Genomic DNA, 27,013 nt, shown 5'->3' with positions numbered 1-27,013 from the left:
TCAAAAGCACAAGTTCTCAAGACTCACAAACAATAATAGGAATATGCGCAATTATTCTCTATACCCACGAAAATATTCTCGGGCAAACTACTACACATTTGTCGTGTTTTTTTCAATTATAAAGTTAAATTATTCTTTGTCAACCTACTTTTCGATTTAATTTCACTATTTGGCTTTCTCTTATTAAATGTGACTCTGCCTTTCCACACTAGGTGTCACCCATTGCAAATGAAATACAATAATCTATGCAAAGTGAGCATAATTCGTTTCATTTGAATTTAACGGTAAAATTTGGTTCTAATACAGTTACGTCCCATTTGTCGTTATCTCTAATTAAAAATCATTAACAGCTGGTGTTGTGCTCCACCTATTTTTCCAGGCACTTTCACTATTTCTTATAAATAGTCCAATCCTTTGGTATGGACTCGAAACTAGAATTACAAATGGACTTTATGAAACAAATCACCTCTAAGGCTAAACCGAAAGAGTACCGATGTAAAACAATATCTTAGCGAGCGATAGCGATTTTTTCCACTTAACCTACATGTGCTACTTTCGTGTTTAGATGTATGAGGACAAACCTTTATTGTGAATCTTCAGTATACCGGCAAGGTTTAATTAAAACAAAACCACACTTTGTCATAAATGGGCAATCTTATATGTAAAATAATAATCTAACAGCATACAACATGCTCGTCAAGTTTGGCATGAACCACGAACGCTGGAAATGATAATTACCGTAAGATGTTAGTGTAAGATATTTGGGTATGGTAAAGATAACGTTGGGCCGATATGTTTGTAATAACACTGCATGGGCAAGACTATAGGCTTAAATGACGTTAATAAACATTTAGACTGTATTTCTAGAAGTTGAGGTTTTTTTCAGTCTTTAATCCGTGTTCCATACCCATTTGAATTGTACTCGCGACTGCTAAGTGTTTTAACGAAAACCCAACAGAACGCCACAGAAATCAGTTCAACTATACAAACTTTAAAGAACAATTGTCCCGTTTTCACCGAAAGGTTTTGTTCTACACAATTGAAATAAAACCTACACTGAAGTAGATATTCGTAAAGTCGCATATTCGCCAAACCAACGCATTTGACCAAGATGTTGTGTGATGGTAGGAGGGATTAGAGCATCGGGCGCACCGCAGACTGAACTCAATCAGGTTGCACTTACAGCGCGCCACAAGTGCGCTCAGACCAAACGGCGCCCACTCTTTTTCTCCATCAGATAGAGCAGAATCTGTAACTGGAAACGGTGATTTGGATTACGTGTGTCTTCTCACATCTGACTCAAAAGCCCCTGAAAACCATACACCAGACTCCGGACAAGACCCCAGATATTAAGATGCACAGAATGACTATGTCGCATCAGTGTCGTTATTTTCTTTTTCTGTGTCTCTTTGCGTTGCACAGCTGTAATGACAGGATGCAGGTCAGTAAAACAAGGTTTGTTTCTCTGTTTGCGAGTGTGCGTGCAGGCCCATGTTTAAGATTTTTTTTTCAACATACCTAAATGTTGAACATTGTCATCATTAATCATAAAAATGATTTTTAGTTGATGTCAAAACTAAATGCCCTAAAAGTAAAAGTTCTATAAAGGAGAACGTGGGTTTGTCTGTGGAAAAAGTGGGAAATGTGAAAAGTATAGCTGAGGCGATTTATCTGAGGAAGTCGAACGTCTCTCCAGCCATTTCACCTATTTACTCTGGACTAAAAATCTCTTGGAATGTGTCAACAAAGTCGGTAATATCTCTCTCTCTCTCTCTCTCTCTCTCTCTCTCTCTCTGTCTCCCTCTCTCTCTCTCTCTCTCGCTCGCTCGCTCTCTGTCGTTTATTTTGTTTTGCAAAGACTGCGATAAAGCTCAAAATGCTTTTTGTTTTGGATTTTGCCACAAAAGAGATTTGCTTTTGCGCTCTTTCAAGAACTATCAACAAGGAACAATTACGTCAACAGAGATCGACAGTTCTGTGAAAGCGCCAAAAATTTAAATCATATGATAGGAACGGGTTCCGATTTGCCCATGAAACATTGACTATGTTCAACTCCCGAATGCTCCACTGACAAATCATTATCCAGTTACGTAGTGAGAAATTGTCTAACAACCAACGGTGAATCAAAATTTCAAATCAGACCATAGGCATGAGCCTACCGAAATCAGAGATTAGCAGGCTAACCTTTGCTCATTGAAAATGTGTATAATCGAGATGTTAATCTATGTTACTTACAGTGAAATGCCACTCATTTCTGTGCTCACTGTGAAAAGAGCACATAATGGAATTCAAAGCCAGTCTCCCCCCAAGTCTTTGTCTTCCTGCCATGAAAAATATACCGGAGGAGACTATCTTGGGCAGTGGGACATCTGCCTAACACCTTTTGGTATAGCTACCACACAACTGCTACAGAGAGAGAGAATGAGAAAGAGAGAAGGAGAGTGCAAAGAGGTATCTGGACAGCAAAGATTAGCTACTACATTATTACCTACTACCTAGTTTACCTACTGTAAGATTACCTACTACCTGGGTACTACATGTTCATATAGGAGAACACAACCCTCTTCTCTTGATTTTGTCACTTACTTTTGGCATCAGTAAGGACACACAAACAGGGAAACTTAGTAAATGTTTGTGGAAAAAACTGCATGTAGTTTAGATACTTAGTACTGTGGCACAGTTTATGACAGGAAAATAACCAGATAGATGCTTCTAAAACAAATTATATCCTCCGTTTTGCTGGTGCACATAAGAAATCTGCTGGCGGCTCAGTTAAAACCAAAGTTGTTAGATGTTAATGTTTTTCAAACATCACCAATTTATCATCATAAGTTAAGTGAATAAATAAAAGCATTAAAACACATACAGCCAAGTAGCATTTTGTATTTATGCACTCACAGACTTATAATTGTTCTGTTATTTTTATTCAAAAGAGCCTGAGCTCACAGCAAAATAATAATTTGGTCTTCACTCATTCCTAAAGGATAATACTGTTGATGACCTACTCATCTGAAATGTATCAATTGTGGGGTTATTAGGAAGACTGCTGTTTTTTCAGGCTTCAGTGATCTAAACCTAAACATTGTAAAAACACAGCAAATGTGACCTCTGTCCTGTACTGTACAATATCACGATACCCACCCTGTTGATGCTATGACATCATCCACATATGGACTTGATAGAACATATGTGCCACTTCTTAGTAGTAGTGCTTTAATGAGGACTATTGGTGGTTTGGTAATCCACTGGCTCCCTATCATAAGGTGCTCTGTTACAGTGGATGTCTGTAACTGAGGTTTTGTACCTGTGTAGATTGGCTGTTGCCTAATAATATTCCTCTGGTTTCTAATGTGGCAGGGCTGTGTGGACAAACAGAGGGTAATGGGCGTTTTACGTCAAATGGAGAAGTTTCTAAAGGGACAGGAGATCCGATTCACAGAGGGCCTTCGAATTATGAAGTCCAAGCTCACCAGCCTTCAGAACTCTGTTTCCAAGTTTCCACAAGCAGACCAGTCTTCATGTATGTATGCAGTGCTTAATGTTTTTTGTTGTTAATGGTTGTAAAATTTGTAAAGCACTTGAAATGACTTGGCTCCTAAAATATGATCTTATCATAATTCTGTCTATAAAGTCTATAAATTATAGGTCATAGTGATAAATAGTGACAGTCTTATCTAACACACAGTGTGTTACAGTACCAAATCATTAATATATTAACCTTTATATTTAGTAACTAATGTTATATCTTTTATTGGCACTAACTTCAGTGTAATTGTTTTATAACATTGTCATGTTGCATAACCAAACCTATTTTAAGTGTTGGATCACAAACAGATGCTCTGATATCTGCTGGAAGATTTCTTCACTAGTCTCTCAATAATGTAAAACCATCAGTGCCCTGAGGTAGCAAATTTAGATGAGGTTTGGATGGAGTCATTTCAGAAGGAGACTGAATTGACTGATTCCTTGCAAGCTTTGATGTTCTATTTTGAACTTTGATCACTGAGGTCAACTCCAACATATCTCATTCCAACCAAACTGTAACAGACTTTTTCTGATATATCTGAAGCCACCACACTACTGGCAATGCATCTTTGTCAAATGTCAACAAACGCTCAGAGAAGCTTAATGAATCATCACCTATTTGCATACTTCACCGCCTTGTGATACAACAACTGTAGAAGAATATTACATAATTATCTCTAAATTAAACAATGGCCAGTCAATTGCATTCTCACTGATTCTTAGTCACACACATTTGACGTGGCACAACTAGCATTCAAGCAGGAAAGTTAATCTAAACTATAGCTAAGCAGCACAGCATTAAACTGAACCAAAATATATAAAATGCCAAAGATGACCCCACATATAAAAATTAAGCAGTTCCACTGCTTAAAATTTAAATTGTTTCATTGCTTCAGTATGAGAGGCCAGGTACATTCATCAGACAGTAGAGCATGGAAACTGGTTCACTCTCTAAACACTCTTTAGCTTCACCAAATGTGCAGTTGTGTCACTGGGCAGTAAGAGTCTGTGCCATCAAACATTTTGGCACTGGTGTGCAACAGGCTTTTGAGGATTGTGCTTGGCTATGGGAAACATTCTGGCAGTAGTCATAGCTTGGCAGACCTGAATGGAAGACGCCAAGAAAAATCAACTCCTCGACAGCTATACTGAGATTTGTTGTGAAAAAAGGAGAATATTGTTGGCCAATATTTTTTCAATCAGAGTTGTTAGTTACATTAAAAATGTTTTCTACCTCACATTTCTATGTTTGATTCTGTTTTCTCTGCATTATAGTATATAGTTGAGGTGCTTTTCAGGTGCATTAAGATGGTATGTCCATACATATATTTGTGTTGGGAAGTCAGGGTAAACTCATTGGCAAAAGGGGTGTAAAAATGCACTGATGCCTTGTAGGTCATCAATCTAAAGCTGGCTATTTTTGTAATGTTAGAATTTATTATAGTTCCTATAATAATGCTGAGTATTTCTTGGCCAAAATAAATCTCTCATGTTGTTTTCATCTTGGACAGAGATAAGCATGCCTACATGTTGGAGGGGCAGAGGTGAAAAAAAAAACTATGGCTTGAACTCTTCAGCATCTATTGTCAATCCAGTATAAAATTATTCTGAATCATATGAATAATCAAACTGATTTAAACTCAGTCATGGTAAAAGATTTCATGATGCATTGAATCATTTTCTGAAGAATCTTTTTTTATGTAGTATTGATTTTTTTTGGGGGGGGGGGGTATTTAATCTTTTTTTTTTTTGGTAAAACATGTTACCAGGTTTTGTTAGACATAAGAAGTTAGCTATGCTTGTGTCTTTGTAATGAAGATGTTCACAGTGTCATATTGCTGTAGTGGTGCACATAAACCCTTCTCATCACCTCTTTTTCCTTTCTATCTTTCAAGCACCCAGCCACCCCCCCCCGTCCCATCTTCCTCTAATCCTATTCTAAAAGATAAGACTCCATAGTATAATTTATCTGACTAAATGATGATTTAATAAAGGATTAAAATTCAGCTCATCTTTAATGCCTCTCTCTGCAGCAGCTTCCTCTTGTCCTGATCTTGAAGCTCCAGCTCATGGGAGGAAGTTTGGCTCCAAGTACCTAGTGGGACATGAGGTCCACTTCATGTGTTTTCCAGGATATGAGCTGGTGGGGCCAGGAACACGCATGTGCCAGGAGAATGGCAGCTGGAGTGGGATCAGTGCAGTCTGTAAAGGTCTGTACCATTAGCACCTGATGCTACCCAGTATCTGCACATTCACACTGAGTTTTGAACACATTGAACAAATTCAAAATGCAGACTGATTTCTAGAAAGTCATTATTGGTATGTAGTGCTGGTAACTGATCAAAATAGTCTTTCTACTGTGTTCCACAGTGAACCTGGTTAACATCTAAATAATGATGTGCAAACATACATGACAGCCATGGCCAAACAGAAGTAAACACTGTCTTCAGAAGTTCAGAAATGTAAATAGAAACATTCTAAGTTGCAAGACCTAGAAAAATAATTAAATGCAGGGGTATATGTGCATTAGCTACAAGAGATGCTGTACTGCAAACACAGTTGTAGATAGTGGAGTACATCCAACTCATCTAGAGTCAGACCAACTTTTCCAGTACCACAAAGACTAAGAATCTTTAGACTGTTTCACTTGTAACTGTTTCAAAGGGGTTTGTAGGTCATATGAATAGAGGGATGGAAGAGTAAAGATGTTTTCCTAAGTGTAAACCTCACACCTTAGTAGCAGGAAACTTAAAGGAATAGTTGAGCAGCATTTGGAGGAAGGAGGAAATTGTGCTTTTGCTATTCCTTTGATAAATAAATTCATTATAAAGCTCAGACACTAAAAGTTTTATGTCCCAATCATTTTCTCAGAACAATGCAAATTAATATGGAAAACTAAAAAAAAAAGTGTTGTTGAATGTGATGGTCCATAAAGGCTAAGCATGTCACTATGCTACACCATTTCTGAATAAGTGGAATTTCTAGTCTGGAGTTATTATTTTACTAAAGCTTGGAGAAATTCTCCCTTCCTCCTACTCAGACCTTGGTGAGCTAATGTCTAATAGTCTATAAGGCACAATGAAGAAATTGAAGACACACACACACACACACACACACACACACACACACACACACACACACACACACACCACATCACCACACACAGATAAAGCAGAGCCAAAGAAAGAGAGCCATTCTTCACACTGGTTCAAACTACTGAGCTGCACTGAATGAAGCGCTCGTTGAAGTGGCATTAAATATCCTGAAACACAGAAAACACCTGCAATCTCATTCCTGCTTGAGTCTCTTGCATACTGTAAAAAGAGCTGTCCCCTTTGCTTATGCTTCTGCCAGGACCACAGAGACCCCACCTGCCCTGTGTAGAGTGAGAGTGGACTTACCTTAAAGGCATACTTCAATAAAACGCAACTGTGGTCAAAAATGAATGAGAGGAACTTATGAAATTAATTATTCATTTAGGATGCTATCTAGATCCCCACCTGCTTACATTCATGATAAAAAAAAATTAATAATGAATATCCCTTTACCTCAGTGCACATATTTAATTAAAGCAGGCCTTTGGTTTGATAGCATGTATGCTCTGCATGCTGCTGATGGCTTCCTTCAGTGTCGCAGCTGGCAAGGGGCTCAGACATTCCAAGTGGTACAGTGGGACAAATCATGACCCTGGCATATGTATATGATTGCAAGAAAAACTAAAAAGACATATAAATAATATCATAGTGTATGTGCTTCCAACCAGGTTGGGGGTGGGGGGTATCTATCTTTGGAATTTCAGTTCCAAACGCAGCAAAATTATGGCGGATGGAAGGAAGGCTTTTACATCTGTGAATGGTCGTGCCGGAAGCCTCCAGGGAAGTCACGTAAACATGGGAAGGATTAGGAACATGGCAATCAGAAATTCCATGCCCAGGGAGTCGAGAGAAAGACAAAAGCCTCAGTTTCTTAGTCTATCTGTCCCTCTATTTCTTTTTTTCCATAAATCTCTTTGTCTCTCTGTTTCCCTATCTCACTTTCTCCTACACATGCACACACACACACACACACACACACACACACACACACACACACACACACACACACACACACAACTACACTATAATCATGAGTATTACTGCATAGCAGGATTATATAAAAGAAGAAAGCAATTCTGAACTCTGCTTTTAAACTACTCTCTTTTAAACTACACTCTCTGCTTTTAAACTACACTTTCTCTCTGTTGACTCACCTCAAGTTCATGCCTTGTACAAGTACATTTTGAATGAAGACTGCAGTACAGCACAAACGTCTCAAGGGACCACACAATAATGGCTAACAGCTTTGAAAATGACAAGGGCATTTGAGTCCACATCAGTGTGACTGCCACAATCAGTTACTAAAAAAAAAAATTAAAAAAAATTATATATATATATATATATATATATATATATATATATATATATAAAGTAAAAACTGTTCAAGTACATCTCTTCATCTCTACCCAACATGTGTTAGATATCATGCTGTTTCCGTCTATTAGAGGCTTTAACTACTGAATTCCCACCATTAGACCGAAGATTATTATCCAAGGCTCAGCTGCAGTAGAAGGAGGGTGTGTGTGGTCAATGCTTACTGAGAGATTGTGATTCTGGCAAAGTGGTTTGGTGGGGGTACCAACAACAATCTCATGTGTTTGCAGGCAAATGAGAATGGCTTAATCAGCAAATATGTCCTACTTGCATAGATCCCCCCCCCCCCCCGCCCCCGCCCCCGCCCCCGCCCCCGCCCCCCATTTTGGATTAACATACTGGACTTCAGTCACTTTTCTTTTCTTTTTCCGCCTCATTTTTGGCATTCCACAAAGGTCACTTTTATTTTCCCTGTGTAATGTTACAGGAGAAATTCGAAAAATGTGGACCATGTCCAGGCTCTCAACAATAGGGGTACTTTCCACTAATTCATTGATAGAATTTATATTCTGCATAAAAGATATGTGGCGGAGTAGTCTGCATGGTCATAAAGGACTTTCTCAGCATATAATAACCTCTGTGATAACTGCAGTATACACAGATGGGAGTCTGTGTGCCAGCAACCCCTGCCTGAATGGTGGCACCTGTGTGGAAGGAGTCAGCAAGTACAAGTGTACCTGTCTTCACAACTGGAGCGGGAATCACTGCCAGCACCAAACTCAGACAGGTGAAGGTGGTGTTCACCTGGCTAGGTTATTTCTCATAATTTTCTCTGTGTTTTTATCACTGCTTTGACTTTAAGGAATGTGTTCACCTAAAATAGCCTACAGTGCTAATTATAACCACTGATTAATATTGATTAACTACTAGCAGCTGATCAGACTTAGACACATTCGAGCTAACCAATCCATACTAGACTTTGTGAATCATGAATCCAGAGTAGAATTTTTTTGTGACATATTTCTTTAATCTGATTTCTCATGTTGCATGAGAACAGATATCACTTTACTGTAATGTCATCAGTTTATATGTATCCTGTCCCAAATTCAATGTGTGTATATTTTGGCAAAGCCTCTAGCAAGTATAAATAGCTTCACAACCATGTAATATAGTTGAACTCAGCTGATTTAAGAAGGGTTAATGTGAGTATTCAAATAATTGGAAAAGACAGAAGAGTTCTGGGAAGTCACCTATATTTGATTACCTGTGTGTTGTCTTGTCCACTGTTTAATGCATATATATGTCTGTTTTTTCCACCATGTGTGATTTTGTGTGTGTGTCTTTGTGTCTGTATGTGTCCGTGCATATATATATATATATATATGCACTTGTGTGTATGTGTCCCTGTGTTATTGTCCATCTCTGCCTGCATGTTTGTCTGTGGTGCACTGTGCCCCGTCTGCCAGCCATATGGTGAAAGCTAAACCTCTCTCGCCTTTCCTCTCGCACTCAGCTCCCCCAGAATGGAGCATCGTAGATGACCCAGCATTCAGTCGCAAGCCTCGCTGTGCCAAAGTGGACCGAGCACAGCACTGCAGCTGTGATGCCGGCTTCCACATGAGCGGCACATCTGACAGCAGCATCTGCCAGGGTATACTCCACCTCTTCCTAAGCATCTTCAGTCTTAGAGAAAGAACTACAAGTCTATATATTTATCCCTCACACTACATAGAGGAAAGAGAGGCATAGTTTCACTTTTAAAAAATATTTTTGTTCTAAGATAAATAAACAAGTAACTTTTTTATCCATTTCTACAAATAGTCATGGTAATTATTACATTGATTATTTTTAAGTTACAAAAACAAGGAGACCTGCTTTGAAATGCTGCTAATTCCCACATCTTTGGAGTAGCTTGTGCAGTGTTCCTTTTCCAACTTCAAGGTCCATGACAACAAATTATATAGTAAACACACTGGAGGGCCCCAGACAGAAGAAAATTGAAGAAAGTCCTTCATTCTTTATTCTTCATATTGTCCATACTTTTCTATTTTGTTTCATTCTATTATTTTTCCTTTTTCTATATTGCCTCTTTTCAGACTTTATGATTATTTTTGTGTTTCTAACACTTCCTGTCTGGTCATCTTTCTCTTTGTCCTCTTTCCATTTAATATGTATGACCATATCTTCACATTCTTGTAAATTCTTCATCATTCTAGTAAATCTCTTCCTCCCCCTCTCTACAGATGTAAACGAGTGTGAGGTGTACAAAGCAGATGGCAGTGGTCTACTGTGTGCCCACACATGTGTGAACATTCCAGGCTCCTACCGTTGTGCATGCCCTAGCGGCTATAAGGTGCTGGCAGATGGCAGAAGCTGTGAGGGTAAGTGACACCAATGGCGACAAAGGTCTATTAATGTGAAGCTAACTGCTTAGTAATTTAGACTACAGTAACATGGAGAAGGGAGGGATTATCTGTCAAATCTACTGGGTGCTTCTACTGAGGAGCATTTACATTTATGATATTTAGCTGACACTTTTATCCAAAGCAATTTACAATTATGACTGAGTACATCTTGAGCAATTGAGGGTTAAGGGCCTTGCTCAGGGGCACAACAGTGGCAAATTGGCAGTGGTGGGGCTTGAACCAGCAACCTTCTGATTACAAGTCAAGTACCTTAACCTGACCACTAAGGTGACTAGACTTGTATAATCTCCAAGATGTTTCACTAGTTTCATTCATCATTTGCCCTTTGATCAAGATGAACTGACAGATTATACTACAAATCTAGTTGCCTTGACTTACTAATCGACAATTAAACGACATGACTGAAGACTCTCACAACCATATTGAGAGTAAAGGTGAGAAAGGGGGCAGATCTCCAATTTGTGGTGGCAGGTGACAAGATGCTCAGTTTTTTATTGCATCTGTTTGATTGTTCATCAGTACCATATAATCTCACATTTTCCTAGTCATGGGCATGATAACATTGAGTAGCCTGAACCCAAGTGCCCAAATGTACCAAGCCACTCTTCTCTGAGCTGGGGCCACTGCCTCCAGCTTTGCCAGTGTTATTCATTTTTTTCTCTAACTGTCTGTTTTTCCTTTACTTTGCTCCCGGGTTGCTTTTCACTGCTCCAGATGTGGATGAGTGTCTTGCGCAACAGCACAACTGCAGCCACCGCACCACCTGTGTCAACACCGGGGGAGGCTTCCAGTGTGTGAACCCTGAGTGCCCGCGCTCCCATGCAAACATCAGCTATGTCAAGACCTCGCCTCTGTGAGTGCCAGTATGCCAGCCACCGCTGGCAATAAAGCACAATGCAACAAGTGTGCTGGCCAAACCCATATAATTTCTGGTGTTATGATTATCTTTGGCATGTTGATTAATTGGATATATGTTTAATCTTCTTTGGATAAGGAGCTGTGTTTGCATCTTTTGTGGCTGATATTACAGGCCATTAAAACATAAAGTTGATTTAGGTAAAATGTATATATTTGGCAAGGTATATTTTTAGAAGGTGTTTCCAGAGCAGAGCATTTCTATGCTGTCCAGAAACATAGCAGCAGCATTGGTGAGCAATAGCAAGACTCCATCACTTGCCACCATCTTATCAAATACAGTCCTTTTATGGTCATTTTTAAAAGAAAATGTGGTAAGCAAGTTGTTAATCAGACTGAGTTAATTGAGGGATGTTGTATGGCTCAGTAGGTATGAGAAGTAGCCATTTGCAAGTTACCAAACTGGACTTTTCAGTCAATTATTGTTCTATTTGCTTAGATTTTATTTGACTGCTGTGGTTTCACCTTATGAGCCTGCCTGGCTTGACATCAAAATCCATTTTCTTTGACATACTTAATTATCGTGAGAAATAACATAATTTACATAATTTACCAAGTTGATGCATCTGTTTCTGTAAATTATGATTAAATTTTTATGAGCATTGCTGTCTTTAGCTTGCTCAGTAAGGGTCTTGAACTAGATTTCTGTAAAAGTGCTTTGAAACTATTTTTCTGGTAAAAGTGCAGGAGGTAAATGACTTAGAACATAAGTGTTTGCTAACCTTCTAAACCAATGAGCTCTAAGCATATATTTAGCTTGTACGATTGTTTGAAGACCGGCTAGTTTATGCTTACTTCGGAACAGGCTTCCAACAAACAGGTCAGAGACTGGCCAATAATTACGTACCTAACAATTGATGGTTCAAGAATGTTTCTCTAATATTCCTTTTATATAATGGGAACATTGTTCTTAAATGTTCTATAAACGTACAGTTATGTGCAAAGCAATAGCAGTCTAACATCACTAATGTAGTTAATTACTGATTTTGGGAGAAAAGATAATACAACATGGGAAAAATTTCATGACTAGGTGTAGCGGAGTAATGGGCAACTATCAGAATCAACAGTCATGACATGCACGTTGCTAATTGGGTATAATTAACTCATTTAATGAAAGGGGTGTGTTCAAATTAATAGCAGTGTAGAGTTCAATTAGTGAGGTCATTAATTCTATGACGAAACAGGTGTCAATTATGACCCTTATTTAAAGAAAGAGGGCAGCAAATGTTATACCTGCTGGTTTAGCCCTTGCTCAGTGAGTAAAATGGGTCGTTCCAGGCATTGTACTGAAGGAGAAAGAACTTTGGTCAAGAAGTTGATTGGAGAGGTGAAAACATATAAAGAAGGGCAAAAAATAATTGGCTGCTCAGCTAAAATGATCTCAAATGCTTTAAAGTGGCAAACAAAACACATGGTAGGAAAAGAAATACTACCGTCCACATAGATCATAGAATAACAAGAATGGTAAAGAAGCATCCAATGATCAGCTACACGGAAATCAAAAATGATCTTCAGTTACCTGTGAGTACTGCAACAATCAGAAGACGCCTACATGAGCCAAACTATTTGCAAGAAACCCTCGTAAAGTACCATCGCTGAAAAACAAGACGTGTTGAAAAGGTTACAGTTTGCCAAAGAACACACTGACTGGCCTAAAGAGAAATGGCACAACATTCTATGGACAGATGAGAGCAAGATTGTTCTTATTGGGTCTAAAGGCCACAGACAGTTTGTGAGATGAGCCATAAACACTGAATTCAAGCCACAGTACACTGTGAAGACTGTAAAACATGGAGGTACAAGCATCATGGTTTGGGGATGTTTCTCATACTTTGGAGTCGGACCTATTTATCGCATACCAGGCACCGTGGACCAGTTGGAATGTATCAAAAAAGAGGTCATGTTGCTTTATGCTGAAGAAGAAATGCCCTTGAAATGGGACAACGACCCCAAACAAACCAGCAAGTGGGCAACATCCTGATTCCAGACTAACAAGGTTTATGTTAAGAAGTGGCCAGCCCAATTCCCAGACCTTACTTCGATTGAGAATTTGTGGAGTGACATCAAAAAAATGCTGTTTTTGATGCAAAACCCAAGAATGCAGAAGAACTGTGGAATGTAGTCCAATCAGATTGGGCTGGAATATCTGTTCATAGGTGTCAGATGTTAGTCAACTCCATGCCACATAGATGTAAAGCAGTTATCAGAAATAAAGGTTATACAACTACATATTAGTTCAGTGATCAACAGAAAAGCTAAATCTATAAACAACTTTCAGTTTATACTGTATTCAAGTTTGTAATATTCGAGTTTGTAAATGAAAATGAAGACACTGGTATTTTTTTGAACAGCCTATTAATCATTTTTCTTCATTTTCAATTTAAAAATTGATATTTCGTTCATGTTTTCATTTGGAATTGAATGTGCAGTCCTCCCAGTGCCTTAGTGTATATGGAAATAAATGCTATTATGAGGATTGAGCTTTTTATCAGTTGTTTTAAACACACTGCTATTATTCTGCACATAACTGTACATTATCCAGTTTTCTTAGCATTCATGGAATGTTTTTTATTTGGTTATTGACCATTCTATAAAAGTGTTCTCAGCATATTACAACTCAGATGTTCTGGGAGAATTCAGCGTGATCTGGTTTTCTTAATGTTCATGGAACATTTTTTTTCCTGGTTTTGGGAATACTCCACAAAACATGTATTTAAAAAAGTAAAGATCAAATGTTATGGGAACAGTCATAGTAACAGTTTTAATAGAAAATACATTCTAATAACATTGCAAACAATGTTTAATGGTAACAATTTGAGAACTTTGGTCAAGGATACAATGATGTTCAATTAATATTATTTTCAGAAATATTAATTTCCTCCTTTGTTCGAGTCTTCAAATAATGTTAGCAAAGGTACTCGCTGTTAAATGAGAGGTGTGGAAGAAGGCAAATCTGCTTCAAATAGCTAAGTACCTCCTAGTGTTATGAAAAACCATGAATGTTGCAGGCTTTTAGAAGTTCATTTCATGTCTGTCTGAGAAGCAGATTTGAAGCATAAATCAGTGTAGGACAAAACTTTGGCATGGTTCATGCAACCAAAGAATTTGCTATGTAGCCTAGTTTTATCCAACTTTTGAAAACTGAAGTGACACAATAAAAAGCTATTTTAATTACTTCTAGTTGCATCCCATAGAGTTTTGTGATATCCAAGTAAAACCTGAATCACATCTACATGTTTACTTTTAATTGAATGGTAGTAGACAAGCATTAAAGCAATGCCACCAAAACCTACTGGTTTACTGAAGAGTAATCCAATCTCTGAAGTAACTGGTTAGTTACTTCAGTGGTTAAAGTACTTGACTCATAATCAGAAGGTTGCTAGTTCAAGCCCCATCACTGCTTAACAGTTGCAATTGTAAGTCCTTTTGGATAAAAGCATCAGGAAAATGTTTATTGGCATAAATGTTTATTGACTTTTATCCAAAGCAATTTACAATTATGACAGAGTAAAACTTGAGAGTTAAGGGCCTTGCTCAGGAGCCAAACAGTGACAGCTTTGCAGTAGTGGGGCTTGAACCAGCAACTTTCTGAGTACAAGTCAAGTACTTTAACCAGCTACCACAGCCATTTTTTGAGTCAAATGTTTTGGGAAACATATCAAAAATATTGTCTGTGGTAATCAACCAAATGCTGCAGATGTGGTACATAGACATTTGGCTGGAAAGGTCTGAAGTATTCTTCTATTTTAAACATCCCTCTCCCCCCTGCAGCCAGTGTGAGAGGAACCCCTGCCCCATGGACAGTCGCTCCTGTCCTCTGGCACCAAAAACCATCTCCTACCACTATCTCTCACTACCTTCAAATCTCCGAACTCCAGCCACGCTCTTCCGCATGGCCACAGCAGCCGCACCAGGCCGACCCAGCCCTGACAGCCTGCGATTCGGCATTGCAGGAGGGGGAGATGCCCGTGGCCTGTTTGTCATGCAGCGCTTGGACCGGCAGACTGGGGAACTGATCCTGGTTCTACCACTGGTTGGACCACAGGAGCTCAGCGTGGATGTAGACATGACTGAGTATTCGGACCGTATCTTCCAAGCCAAACACCTGGCCAGGGTCCATGTACTTGTCTCCCCACATGAGTTCTAAAGTGGAGAGATTGCATGCACAAGCTGTTGATTTCCCTTGCTGTTTTATTGGCTGTTCAAGAATTCAGCATGTTAATGAAATATTTTACCCAAAACACTACTATGACTAGCAACAACTGAAAGCAAGTGGGGACAAGATGTTTTATTTGCACAATGCTTGCCTCAGGAGTTTTCATTTATTAGACACCACACTACTATGCTTAGATGTAATACTTAATCAAGATTTTCAGTAATGTATGACTCTTTTTAGCACTTAGCATTATAAATGAGCTACGCTGGTCCTAGAATAGTTGTATAGGTTTTACCAAGCTTTGAGTAACTTTGTATTAAGGTTGATGTGTCCACACAAGGGGGAGACCAGGGAAGGGGAATATAAGTATAAAGTGAGTGAGTCAATGAAACGTAAGTGAATGACTACATACACATATCTAGGTATACAGATGGATATAATTATAAAACATTGCTTGCTTGTTTCTATACTTTGTTTTTTTATCAGATAACATTTGATGCTTTGGAAAAATAACCATAATCACAACACTTGAATGAGCACTGATATCTTTAAAAACCAAGTGAAAGCACTTCTTGGCTTCTTTTTTAATCAGTCTGTGTATCAGATTGTGGGTTATATTTACGTTGCTTTAACAACATTGTTTTTATTAGACAACGCTGACACCTTGATCATAGATGTTTTGTAAAAAACACAAATTACATAAAACAGTCCAACATTAGCCTACTCCAGGGAGGGACCTGTAGCAGTCCACATTTTTGCCCTATGCCAGTTCCCAACACATGAACTAGCTCATCAAGACCTCTGACAGCTGGTATGATTGTGCTGAGAGTTGGGACAAAGCAAAAATGTGCGCAGTGGTGGAGGGATGGAGTGGGCTAGAATATATACATATATATATATATATATATATATATATATATATATATATATAGAGAGAGAGAGAGAGAGAGAGAGAGAGAGAGAGAGAGAGAGAGAGAGAGAGAGAACGAGAGAGTTTTCAACAAAGCCAGTGAATTAAATAAATATTTTTTATCTGACAGGACAAATAAGAGTTTTTATTTCTGTACTCACAAAACATCCTTGAACTGTTAAGCAAATACACATGTAGGATATCCACGACTTCCTTCCATCAGTATATATGAAGTTTTGTTTGTTGAAATCTAACTACATCTTTTATAAATACTTCATTTTATTATTTTATTTCTGTACTGCACATAAATACTGAACATTTCTATGTAATGCAATAAAAGAAAGAGATTACATTCTACTGTGTTGTTCATTTTTATTAGTAATTTTGGCTTGGTTCCAGGATTCCATGGATCCTTAAAAGTCTTCAATTCATTAATCTAAAAAAAAGCACCAAAAAAAGCTGTCTGTCTTAAATTTATCTTCCATAGGTCTTAAAAATGCCAGAGACAGTAGATACAATTGCATTGCCTTCTTCTATAAGAAGCTCATTGCTACAGAACAGAATTATGATGTTGGTAACCAAGAGTTTAGCTGTTAAGCAATTAAGTAAAGTGGATTAAGATCTGCCATTTTTACCAAATGTGTTCCTGCATTTTCTCCTTCTCACAAGTTAAGCAAGCATACAAAAATGTTTAAGGAAAGAATTGATGTTTAAAACTTTAGCACCATTTGTCCAAGATTTTATGATTAAAGAAATCTGGACCAATAACTCAGAAAAATTAATAAACCTCAAAGAGAAAAGATGACAGACTCTCATTCTCTTTTTCTCTAGTTTTTGCTCTGGTGTTCAGTTAATATAAGGAGAACCTCAATTTAAAAAAACACATTTTGTAACCATTTGTGTACTGATGAGATTCCTTTTGCTATCTATGAGATTCATTTTGCTTCCTCACAGAGTACCAACATAATAGCATTGTTCTTGAATATGTACAGTAATTGTTTACTAAACATTTATTATTAGCAATGTCTTTTAAGCCTTTAAACTTCAAATGTAATATTGCACAAATATCACTAGAGCTAATTTACAAATCAAAAACACCTTTGGTTCCCTCACATTTATTTGGTGGTTTCTGTGGGTCTACCCCAACTTTTTCTTTAAACCTTTGTATTTGTATAGGAAGAGCTACATCATCTACAAACCATTAACAAGTGTACAGAACCATTTTGGGATATGAATGAATTTACACCTAGCAATAAACAAATTGTGCTTAAATGCTGAGCTGAGCAAATGACATGGGCAGAGGTCTCTATTTATAATTTAATCTTCAAAACATCAAGACAAGACAATCAAGACAAGATTTACACCACATATGAACAAAAACATATATATCTTTCAGATTAAGAAGTCAAAATGAAAGGTTGCAATATAAAGTGCACAGCCGGGTAAACGGTGCCGGTGGGACATATTGAGGTGATTCACTTTATGCTTGAGTGATATATATGTATCATATGAAATGTCAACTGAAAGTCCTTAAAAAGGATTGGAACAACTTAGAGACACTAATGGATACTAAAGCAAAAATTTTCCTAACTAGTAACAAAAACAATAAGATGGAACAACAAACAAGAATTATGATACACAAGACAATGGCATGCCACAAACACATACGAAGGTGTTCAGCTTTGCAGCAAACAACAAAAAGCAAAGACATTAAAATAGAACACAATAATGATGAATGAACAAGGGGTAGTTGTTCATAATCAACAAAAGTGGAGTGTATTGGAGATGCACTGAAGAAGGTGAGGTGAGACTCACATTCATGTTCAGATACACCATAAACAGCCCTCTAGACCTGAGATGTAACTCAGTCAGATGTTAAATCCTCAAGCAGGTGGAATGGCAAAAGATGTGGTCAAACAAAGCTTCTGCAATGTGATGGTCAGTGGGAAACCTGGAAGAGGCATAAGACAATGGGCCTTAGAAAAGCAAAAAATAAAAAATAAAAATTCAAAATGTATTTATACAGCATTTTTTACAACAGATATAGTCACAAAGCAGTTTTACAAATGTCAAAGTCCAAGCCCCGCAAGGGTGTCAGTGGCTAGGAAAAACTCCCTAGAGCATGAGGAAGAAATCTTGAGAGGAACCAAGACTCAATGTGTCCGAGACCCAACCCACAAGAGAACATCCATTAAAGGCAATGGAGAAGTAGTTGGCTATGGTGGAGGTGTGGTGGGCTACAGCAGGGGACATCAGGGGGAGGTGGGAGTAGTTCAGTAACATCACGACATCAGGGGTATGTGTACCTCGGCAGAAAGAGAGACTAGGCATGTCTAGGTACGAGTGTGTGTAAATGAGAGAACAAAAATGTGCAATGATGGACTCCAGCAGATCTATCTATGACAGCACAGCTAAAAGGAAAGAGCCAGAAGGAAACACAGGTATGATGACACCCTGGAACATCAGCACTCCGCTGCTCTCAGTCAACAAACTTGAGTGACAAAAGAGAGGTGAAGTGACAGCATTTTAACATCCCAGTTTACCATAACTCTTAATGCCCATGGACTCCCAGATCTACCCCTTTATGTAAGATAGGAATTAGTTAATAAAATGCCTGACTATACAGATAGGTTTGCATCCTAGTCTTTAATATTGAGACTGTGTCTGAATCTCAAACATTTACAGGAAGGTTGTTACATGGGAGCTTTATAGAAAAAAGGCTCTGCCCCCTGTGGTAGATTTTCTTAGTCTTGTTACTAGTAAAGAGCCTGCACCTTTTGATCTAAGCAGACATGGTGGATCGTAATGCACTAAAAATGATCTAAGGTACTGTGGGGCAAGACCATTCAGTGCTTTGTAGGTAATTAAAAGTATTTTATAATCAATACAAAATCTTATTGGGAGCCAATGTAAAATAGCTAAGATAGTAGTGATGTGAGCAAATTTTCTAGTTCCAGTAAGCACTCTGGCTGCTGCATTTTGAACTAGCTGGAGCTTGTTTAGGAACTTAGTAGTACAGCCTGATAGTAGGGCATTACAGTAGTCCAATCCTGAAGTAATAAATGCATGAACTAGCTTTTCACCATCATGTGAGGTGAGTATGTTCCTAATCTTAGAAATGTTCTAAGGTGGAGAAAGGGGGTCCTAGAAATATTATTTACATGAGCTTCAAACAAGAGACTGGGCTCCATAATAACTCCAAGATCTTTAACTGTTAGGGAAGATGTGATTGTGTTCATTGAGTAATTAGAGTGAGGACCAAGCTATCTCTGGACCTAATATAAGCACCTCTGTTTTGTCACTATTAAGTGAGAGAAAGTTCCTCAACATCCAGTGTCTGATGTCCTTTGTGCAATCGTCAGTAATACTAAGCTGAAAAATGTCATCTGGTTTTGCTGAGACATATAGCTGAGTGTCAAAAGCGTAGCAGTGGAAACTAGCACAGTGTTTATGTATAATGTCACCTAGAGGTAGCATATATAAAGAAAAAAGCAAAGGCCCTAGAATGGATCCCTGTGGGACACCATAGCTAACCTTGTTGTATGCTGAGAAGTCTCCAACAAACTGGTAGTTACCAACTAAGGAAGATTTAAACCAGGAAGGGCTGTTCCACTAATCCCAACAACATTTTTGAGTCTATCTATTAATATGTTGTGATTTATAGTGTCAAATGCTGCACTCAGATCAAGCAATAAAGCAAAGAAACATAACCCTGGTCAGAAGCCATCAACAGGTCATTAACTACTTAAATTAGTGCTGCAAGTAGTACTGCAAGTGGCTCCAATGTGCCTGTTAGGAGTTGGTGTGGGGTCTTGATCTGAGCACATACTGAGCAGGAGGTCACATGATACTGAATTTCTGCACTGAGGGTTGGCCACCAGTACTACTGGGAATTGTTGGGTATGGGCAACGTCTGGATGGCCTGGGCACAAAGAAGTGTCTACTACTGTAGAGTCTACTTTTGAAGTTCAACGGTATATACAACTTTTTGTGGGTAAGGGTCTCTAGCTGCCACATGCAAGATCTCCTTATTTATATCCCAGTGTTCTTGCCACCAGAAAATTGCTATATAATTAGAATCCAGTATCACCAGACAAGCCCTTGGCAATGGGATCTCCATGCGGACATGAAGGAGATGGGCCTTACCTAGAGTCAATTAGAACCAAGGTCACAGGATAGAGTAATCTAGAGTAATCTCTAATTGTGTTTAATGTAAACAGCTTAATAAGTATTATGAAAAATGTTTTTTCTATATGATGTTTCTCAGAGGTTTATTATAGTGCTTGTCTGCCAGCTAAAACAGGGGACATCACTAGTGAAATGTTGCAAATGTGCAGGGTAGGGAGTACTCCAGGGCTGAAAAATTCCACTGCCAACTGAGTGGTGGCCCTTGGCTATCACCAGATCAAGTTCGAAAAGATTCTACTGCACCAGTTTTTAAAATAAATCTATATTAAACTCCTTGTATTTGTAATGATCTTTCAATGCCCATTTAATTAAGAGAAAGTATGGCTTTATATTTTTGTGAATTTTCCCATAATGCCAAAACAGTTCTACTAACACGCAGTTTGCCTTTGCCTATCACCTGTGCAAATTTGGACACATTCTACTGTACCATTTTTTTTTTTTAATCCATTATGGTTACCTATTTCTCGGAGGTTTCCCTTAATACCAAACAATCCCACTACCAGGAGCCCTGGGCTATCATCAAGGTAAGACTGGACTGATATCACTGCACCATTTTTTCATAAACCCATATTGAAGTCGCACTACCTTTAGGCGAATATGTACTCATTTTGTATAGGCTGCATTTGGATAACTGCTTCTCAGATATTTCTAATACTGCCAAAACAATTCCATGACCAGATAACAGGGGTGCCCCTTGGCTATCAGCAGAGTAAGTTTGAACAGATTTCACTGTACTATTTCTTCATAAATCCATATTAAAGTTGCATCAAATTAACATACTCATTTCAAATAAGTTGAATTTGAATATCTATTTCTCAGAAATTTCACATAATACAAAAACAATTCCACTACCAGAGAAGAATAGGAGCCCTTGGCTTTCAATAATTTGGACAGATATCACTGTACCATTTTTTCATAAACCCATATTAAAGTCGCACCACCTTTAGGCAAATATTTACTCATTTCATATAGGCTGAATTTGGATATCTGCTTCTCTGAAATTTCCCATAATGACACAAGAGTAGGAGCATTTACCTATCAGCAGTGTAAGTTTGAACAGATTTCACTGCAACATAAACCCTCTGCGCTTACCTAGTATCTTTCCTGCCAATGTGTGTTCTCTGGCAAAAATCTGTATCCTAACACAGAAAAGGCTTATGGACTACAGTTTCTTGCAGAAATCTGTCTTGCAGAATTCTCCTTTGTAACATACAAAGGATTCTGCCCTTTGTATGAAGGGATGCTTGTGCAGTCTCTTGTGATCTCAAAGCTAGACTACTAAAACTCGCTACTTACTGGTATTCCTCTAAGAGCCATCAGACCTCTCCAACTTGTCCATAATGACTGGTCTTCAATCTTCCAAAGTTCACACATCACTCCACTGTTGCGCTCCATTGTCTTCAAAACCTTGATGCTTGTCTATAAAGCTAAAAATGCACCAGACCCTCCATAAATAATGTCAATGGTCAAAGCTCGTTCTGTACCTCGAGAACTTTGTACCTCAAGTACGGCTCGGCTTGAGATACCATGCTTCAAGTCTCATAGAAGACAAACATCCAGACAATTCTCTGTCCTTGCTCCTAAATGAGCTTCCGCTTGCTGTCCGGACAGCAGAGTCCCTTGCAGTCTTCAAACGAAGATTGAAGACCAATCTATTTGTGAAATATTTTAATGACTAACAAACAAATATTTATTGTAAGGTATTGTTTATTACATTGATGTTGACTATCAAAATCTAGTACTTGTTTATTGTCTAAAGATAGAGCTTATGTATTTTTGTACTTCTAGGCATCAGCATTGATCCCTGCATTTCTACAGTATTCTAGTTCATTGGTATATTTGACTCTAACCTACTCTACTGGCTAGGATGTGTTCTATGAGTAAATGACAAAGCACTTTTGTAATTCTCTCTGGATAAGAGCGTCTGCTAAATGCTGTAAATGTAAAGATCTTTGTGCTGCTATAGCAAACTGCAAACTGCACCTGGATGGAGCCTTTATTGTTGCTGGAGATTGTAATCGCTGTAAATTTGAGATCTGGACTTCCAAAGTTTCACCAGAATGTGTCCTGAACACAAAGGAACAAAAAAAAGTTGGATCCAATTTCACCAGTGTGACTAATGCCTACAGAGCCACACCCCTCCCAATATTGGACAGTCTGGCCACCAAGCACTGTCCAACGTGGGCAATGATACCTTAGTAGTTAAGGTACTTGATACAACAACCTTCTGATTATTTGTCAAGTCCCACCAATAAGATGCTGTGCGACCCTCAACAAGGCCCTTAATCCTCAATTACTCAAGTTGTATTCAGTCATAATTGTAAGTTGCTTTGGATAAAAGCTAAATGCTATAAATGTAAATGCAATTATCAAACTTGTGAAACCCACAACACTGACCATCAAGATCTGGATGGAATGGGCTGACTCCTCTCTTGCAGACCAGTTTGGTTGCAGATCAGGCCACTACAGATTCTCACTTGACACTAATATTTATACCAACTCTGTCCTGGAACACATCAACAGATGTGTAGACATAGTGACAACTCACAAATAAAATAATAATGAATAATATTTAAATATAATATTATTAATAATAAAAGGCTTACAGCTCAGCCAGAGTCAACCTCAGAAAAGGTATTTCAAAGGCCAAACACAGTTACAACACGGTGGAAAGCAAAGCCCTTCAACTCCTTTGACCCTTGGTGTATGTGGTGAGGCATACAGAAAATCACTGACTCCAAACCACCTAGTACTGTACCACCAACTGTACCTCACCCCTTGATGAGCTCGACTACATCTATGCTCACTTCAATGAGGGAAATAAAGAGGCCTTCTTCAAAACAGATCTACCACCAGATTGCCACCATTGTGCCAGTGCCAAAGCATTCAACTGCTTCAGTCTGTTAAGTTAGACAAACTCATCTCCTACCCAATTACCCTTAACACCAGCATGCCACAAGGCTGAGTGCTGAGCCCTTTTTTGTACTCCCAGTCACTCATGATTGTGTTCCTGTTTATGGATCTAACTCCAGGTTTGCAGATGATACTACAGTGACAGGTCTGATCACAGGTGTGATGGAGCTACCCTCCACCACAATGTGTTCATATGTACTTGATATTAGAGATGCACATATGCTGTGTATGTATATATATTTATATATGTGTGCATGTAAATTAACACACAGGAGTTGTCTGATCAAACTTTAGTGATGTGATTTATTGAATGATTTGATTAACGTTCCATCTAATAAGATGTGCAAACTCTTCATGGTGTGTCAGTATCCTTATTCATCTCCTCTGCTGTGATCCCAAAGAAGAGGTATTGCATTGCAGGAGCCTTCACCGCTGCTCACTTTGACTTAGCAGACCATGGAGCAGCTTCAGCAGAAATACAAACACTTAGTCGGCATGTCAATACCACCCTTCAAGTCGATCAAACCCCTGTTGCTCATTGGGAGTGACCAACCACACCTCTTTACTTCTGTGGAGCCGATTCAGTTAGGTCCTCCAGGAGGTCGTGCTGCAATTCGTACTAGACTGGATTGGCACTCCAGGGGCCTGCAAGATTATGGTATGTAGATTCAGCCAGAAATCCAGCCAATGACATCACACAGGGTAAGATGCTCTGAGAACTTGCAGAGCCCAACAGATGGAGCCTGCAAGCATGTGTGAGGATGGCCTCACAGAGCTCTATAAGTCTACGCTCTGTGCTATTGCCACTACCAAACCCCATCCATCAAGCACAGATATGAGTGAGTGCAATACCTGTAAAGTGCACTTGGGCAGCAGTGAAGCTGATGAAAACAGTCATCCCACTGCCGAGCATTACCGCAGTGCAGAAAGTGTAATCCTGAGGAGAGTAAAGATGTGCATTTTCCCAGAAGAGTTTTGCCTTCTGAAAGCTGGCAGACCTATTCCAAAAAGCAGCCAACTTGTAGCTTTGTCTCCTAGGTTTGGCAGAAGCAAAGAGCTTATCCGGGCTGGGGGAGACTTCGCAGATCAGAACACCTAGTGTTTAATACTCTACATCCGATCATCCTAGATCCAACCCAGCCAACTACCAAGACTGCTGATTCAGGACTTTGACCTATGTCTGCGACATCCAGGCCCAGAACAAGTGCTTGCTGAGATCCGCCGCTGCGTTTGGACCCTGAGAAGACGTGAGGTGATTTGCTTTTTCCAGACCACCTGTGCTGAATGTCGTTAGTGGAACATGGGTTTAGCTCCTTTCCATATGCTAACGTGTAGCCTATTTTTCCTCTGATAAGACTTTCATCTCAGCCAAGTGGTGTGTTGCTTTATGTATTTGTCTTTATATTAGCACATATATGTGTAAGTTTATCTGTTTGGTAATTAATTCAGTATTTTAACGATTTTAACCGTTGTCACGGCATTTCACTGCTTAGATCTCGCTGAGTCATTGTCAATTCCGAAATTTGCCGCCAGATGGTGGTAAAGTATGTCATATTGATTTCATTCTAATCATTGAGAGCTCATGTGTAAATGCGTTTGTTTACTGTGAATGTCATTTACAAGCAACATTGTTATTTACAGTGTTTTAGACCACGGCCATAACCAACGACAACGTCTGTTAATAATGTTAGTGCTGGAATTCCCTGCCTTCATTATTAAACTCTCAAACTCATCCTGGTCTCAAGTCATGTTCTGGCTGACACACCGGGTTGAAAACAGTATAAAAGACAAACCAGTTCCTCTAACCCCATCTTTCCTATGCGACATAGAAGTTTCCCCCACACCACCATCGAGAACATTTATCACAAGCGCTGCCTGGGCAGGGCAAGAAACATCATCAAGGACATATCTCATCCTAAGCACAGACTTTTAACCACCCTCTTTCAGTCCTGCGCCAGCAAGCTCAGGAAGAACTTCTTCTCTGAGGCTGTGACCCTGCTGATCTCCACACAGCCACTTTAATTGCATCATTGCACTCACTGCACTGTTACTGTACTTTATGTCCTAGTATCATTGCACTATTCGTATTTGCATAATCACTGAATTATTCATATTGTACATACTGTATATAAACCCACTGCATGTTATTTTTACTCTGCATACTTTACATTATAAGTTTACATATACCACTCTCCCTGCACATACAAACTACAGTTGTCTATCTCCACCTACTCTGTACATATGTATACCCACACTTAAAACACATATTTTTCTACTACTCCTCTGCCATCAATTGTACATATTGTATCTGCAGATCCCTTCTTTGCACTTTATATGTATGTAATACTGTACTTTTGCACTTCTGGTTAGATGCTAACTGTGTTTTATTGGCTCTGTACCTGTACTCTGCACAATGACAAAGTTGAATCTAATCTAATTTCTCTGCCTTGACAAATAGTTGGTGTTCCAACTACCTTATCAAGATGGCCCTCACATGACAAATGTGATCCTCCAGTTTGTTGAGTGGATTACAATATGTAAACTACAACAAACGGGTACACAGATAGTGGCCAGACATGCTAAAGAAGCCCATTTTACATTTGTCTCCTTAATGGATTCATCTTAGGTTGACAAAATCCCCAAACCTGATATAAATGCACAGTTCTCTGGTGTAGTTCCCCTGTGCAGCTTGCACGAGAGACAAGGGTGATGCAGGAACTTCTTAGTAACTTTATTAAACTTCTTCTTTACAAAGAAAAACATTGCCGAAGAAGGACAGATAAACCCCTGCCTCAGGACCTCCTCAATGTACCTTCTAAAGCAGCAAAAGGTGATTATCCCAGGGAGGGAGTAGTTGGAGCACCAAGGAGAAGATAAATGGAGTAGTCCCAAGGACTACTGTGGCAGCACTTTTGTTTAACAACACCTTTGAATCAAGATACTACTGAGGAATGAGCTCCATCCGTTATATTTTCAAGATTCTTATGGGTGTACGTAAATGGTACGTAAACTTGTAGTCTTCTTCCAGCTTGCATGGACGGAGAACCTTCTCAAGTATAGAAAAGCATTTTTTACTGGTGGAAGAGCATATCTTTTAACCCTAATAGAAAAGAAAAATAATCGTAGATTTCTTTTTAGTACAATTGCACATCGAACTAGGAATAAGACTGACACCAAAGCTCAGATTACAACATCACACAGTAGTAATGAGTTCATGACTTTAGAAAATTAAGCACATTAGAGATAACATTAAGAGCATTAACATAACATTGGGCAGCTGCTCGGGGATCAGAACTACCAAGCCAAAAACGACTCTAGAATCCTTTACACATATCCAAGAGCCAGAGCTTACATCCCTGATCTTGCGCTCAAAATCCTCCACTTGCTTATGAGATTCACTGCCCAAACACTTTCTTAAGGAAATCCTACCTGAAGTAATTGAACCTTTACTAAATTTAACAAACTCCACCTTGAACCTTGGCTATGTTCCTAAATCATTCAAATTAGCAGTAAGCTCGGCTTGAAATACCATGCTTCAGGTCTTATGGAAGACAAGCATCCTGGCTCTGTC

The 27,013-nt window shown here is 38.8% G+C and overlaps 1 protein-coding gene across 1 annotated transcript; it reads left to right on the top strand.

The window, feature by feature from the left end:
* The first annotated feature begins 1,180 nt into the window (after positions 1 to 1,180).
* Positions 1,181 to 16,321, top strand: fbln7 (fibulin 7). The gene is made up of 8 exons (XM_027027741.3): positions 1,181 to 1,441; positions 3,358 to 3,520; positions 5,559 to 5,735; positions 8,587 to 8,721; positions 9,448 to 9,585; positions 10,178 to 10,315; positions 11,075 to 11,213; positions 15,047 to 16,321. The coding sequence occupies exons 1-8, from the start codon at positions 1,355 to 1,357 to the stop codon at positions 15,420 to 15,422; spliced, it is 1,353 nt and encodes a 450-aa protein (XP_026883542.2). The 5' UTR covers positions 1,181 to 1,354; the 3' UTR covers positions 15,423 to 16,321.
* The last annotated feature ends 10,692 nt before the right edge of the window (positions 16,322 to 27,013 follow it).

Source organism: Electrophorus electricus, chromosome 12 (genome assembly GCF_041902795.1).
Source record: "Electrophorus electricus isolate QZ-2024a chromosome 12, ASM4190279v1, whole genome shotgun sequence".
NCBI lineage: Eukaryota > Metazoa > Chordata > Actinopteri > Gymnotiformes > Gymnotidae > Electrophorus > Electrophorus electricus.
This window is presented reverse-complemented; position numbering and strand designations above follow the sequence as displayed.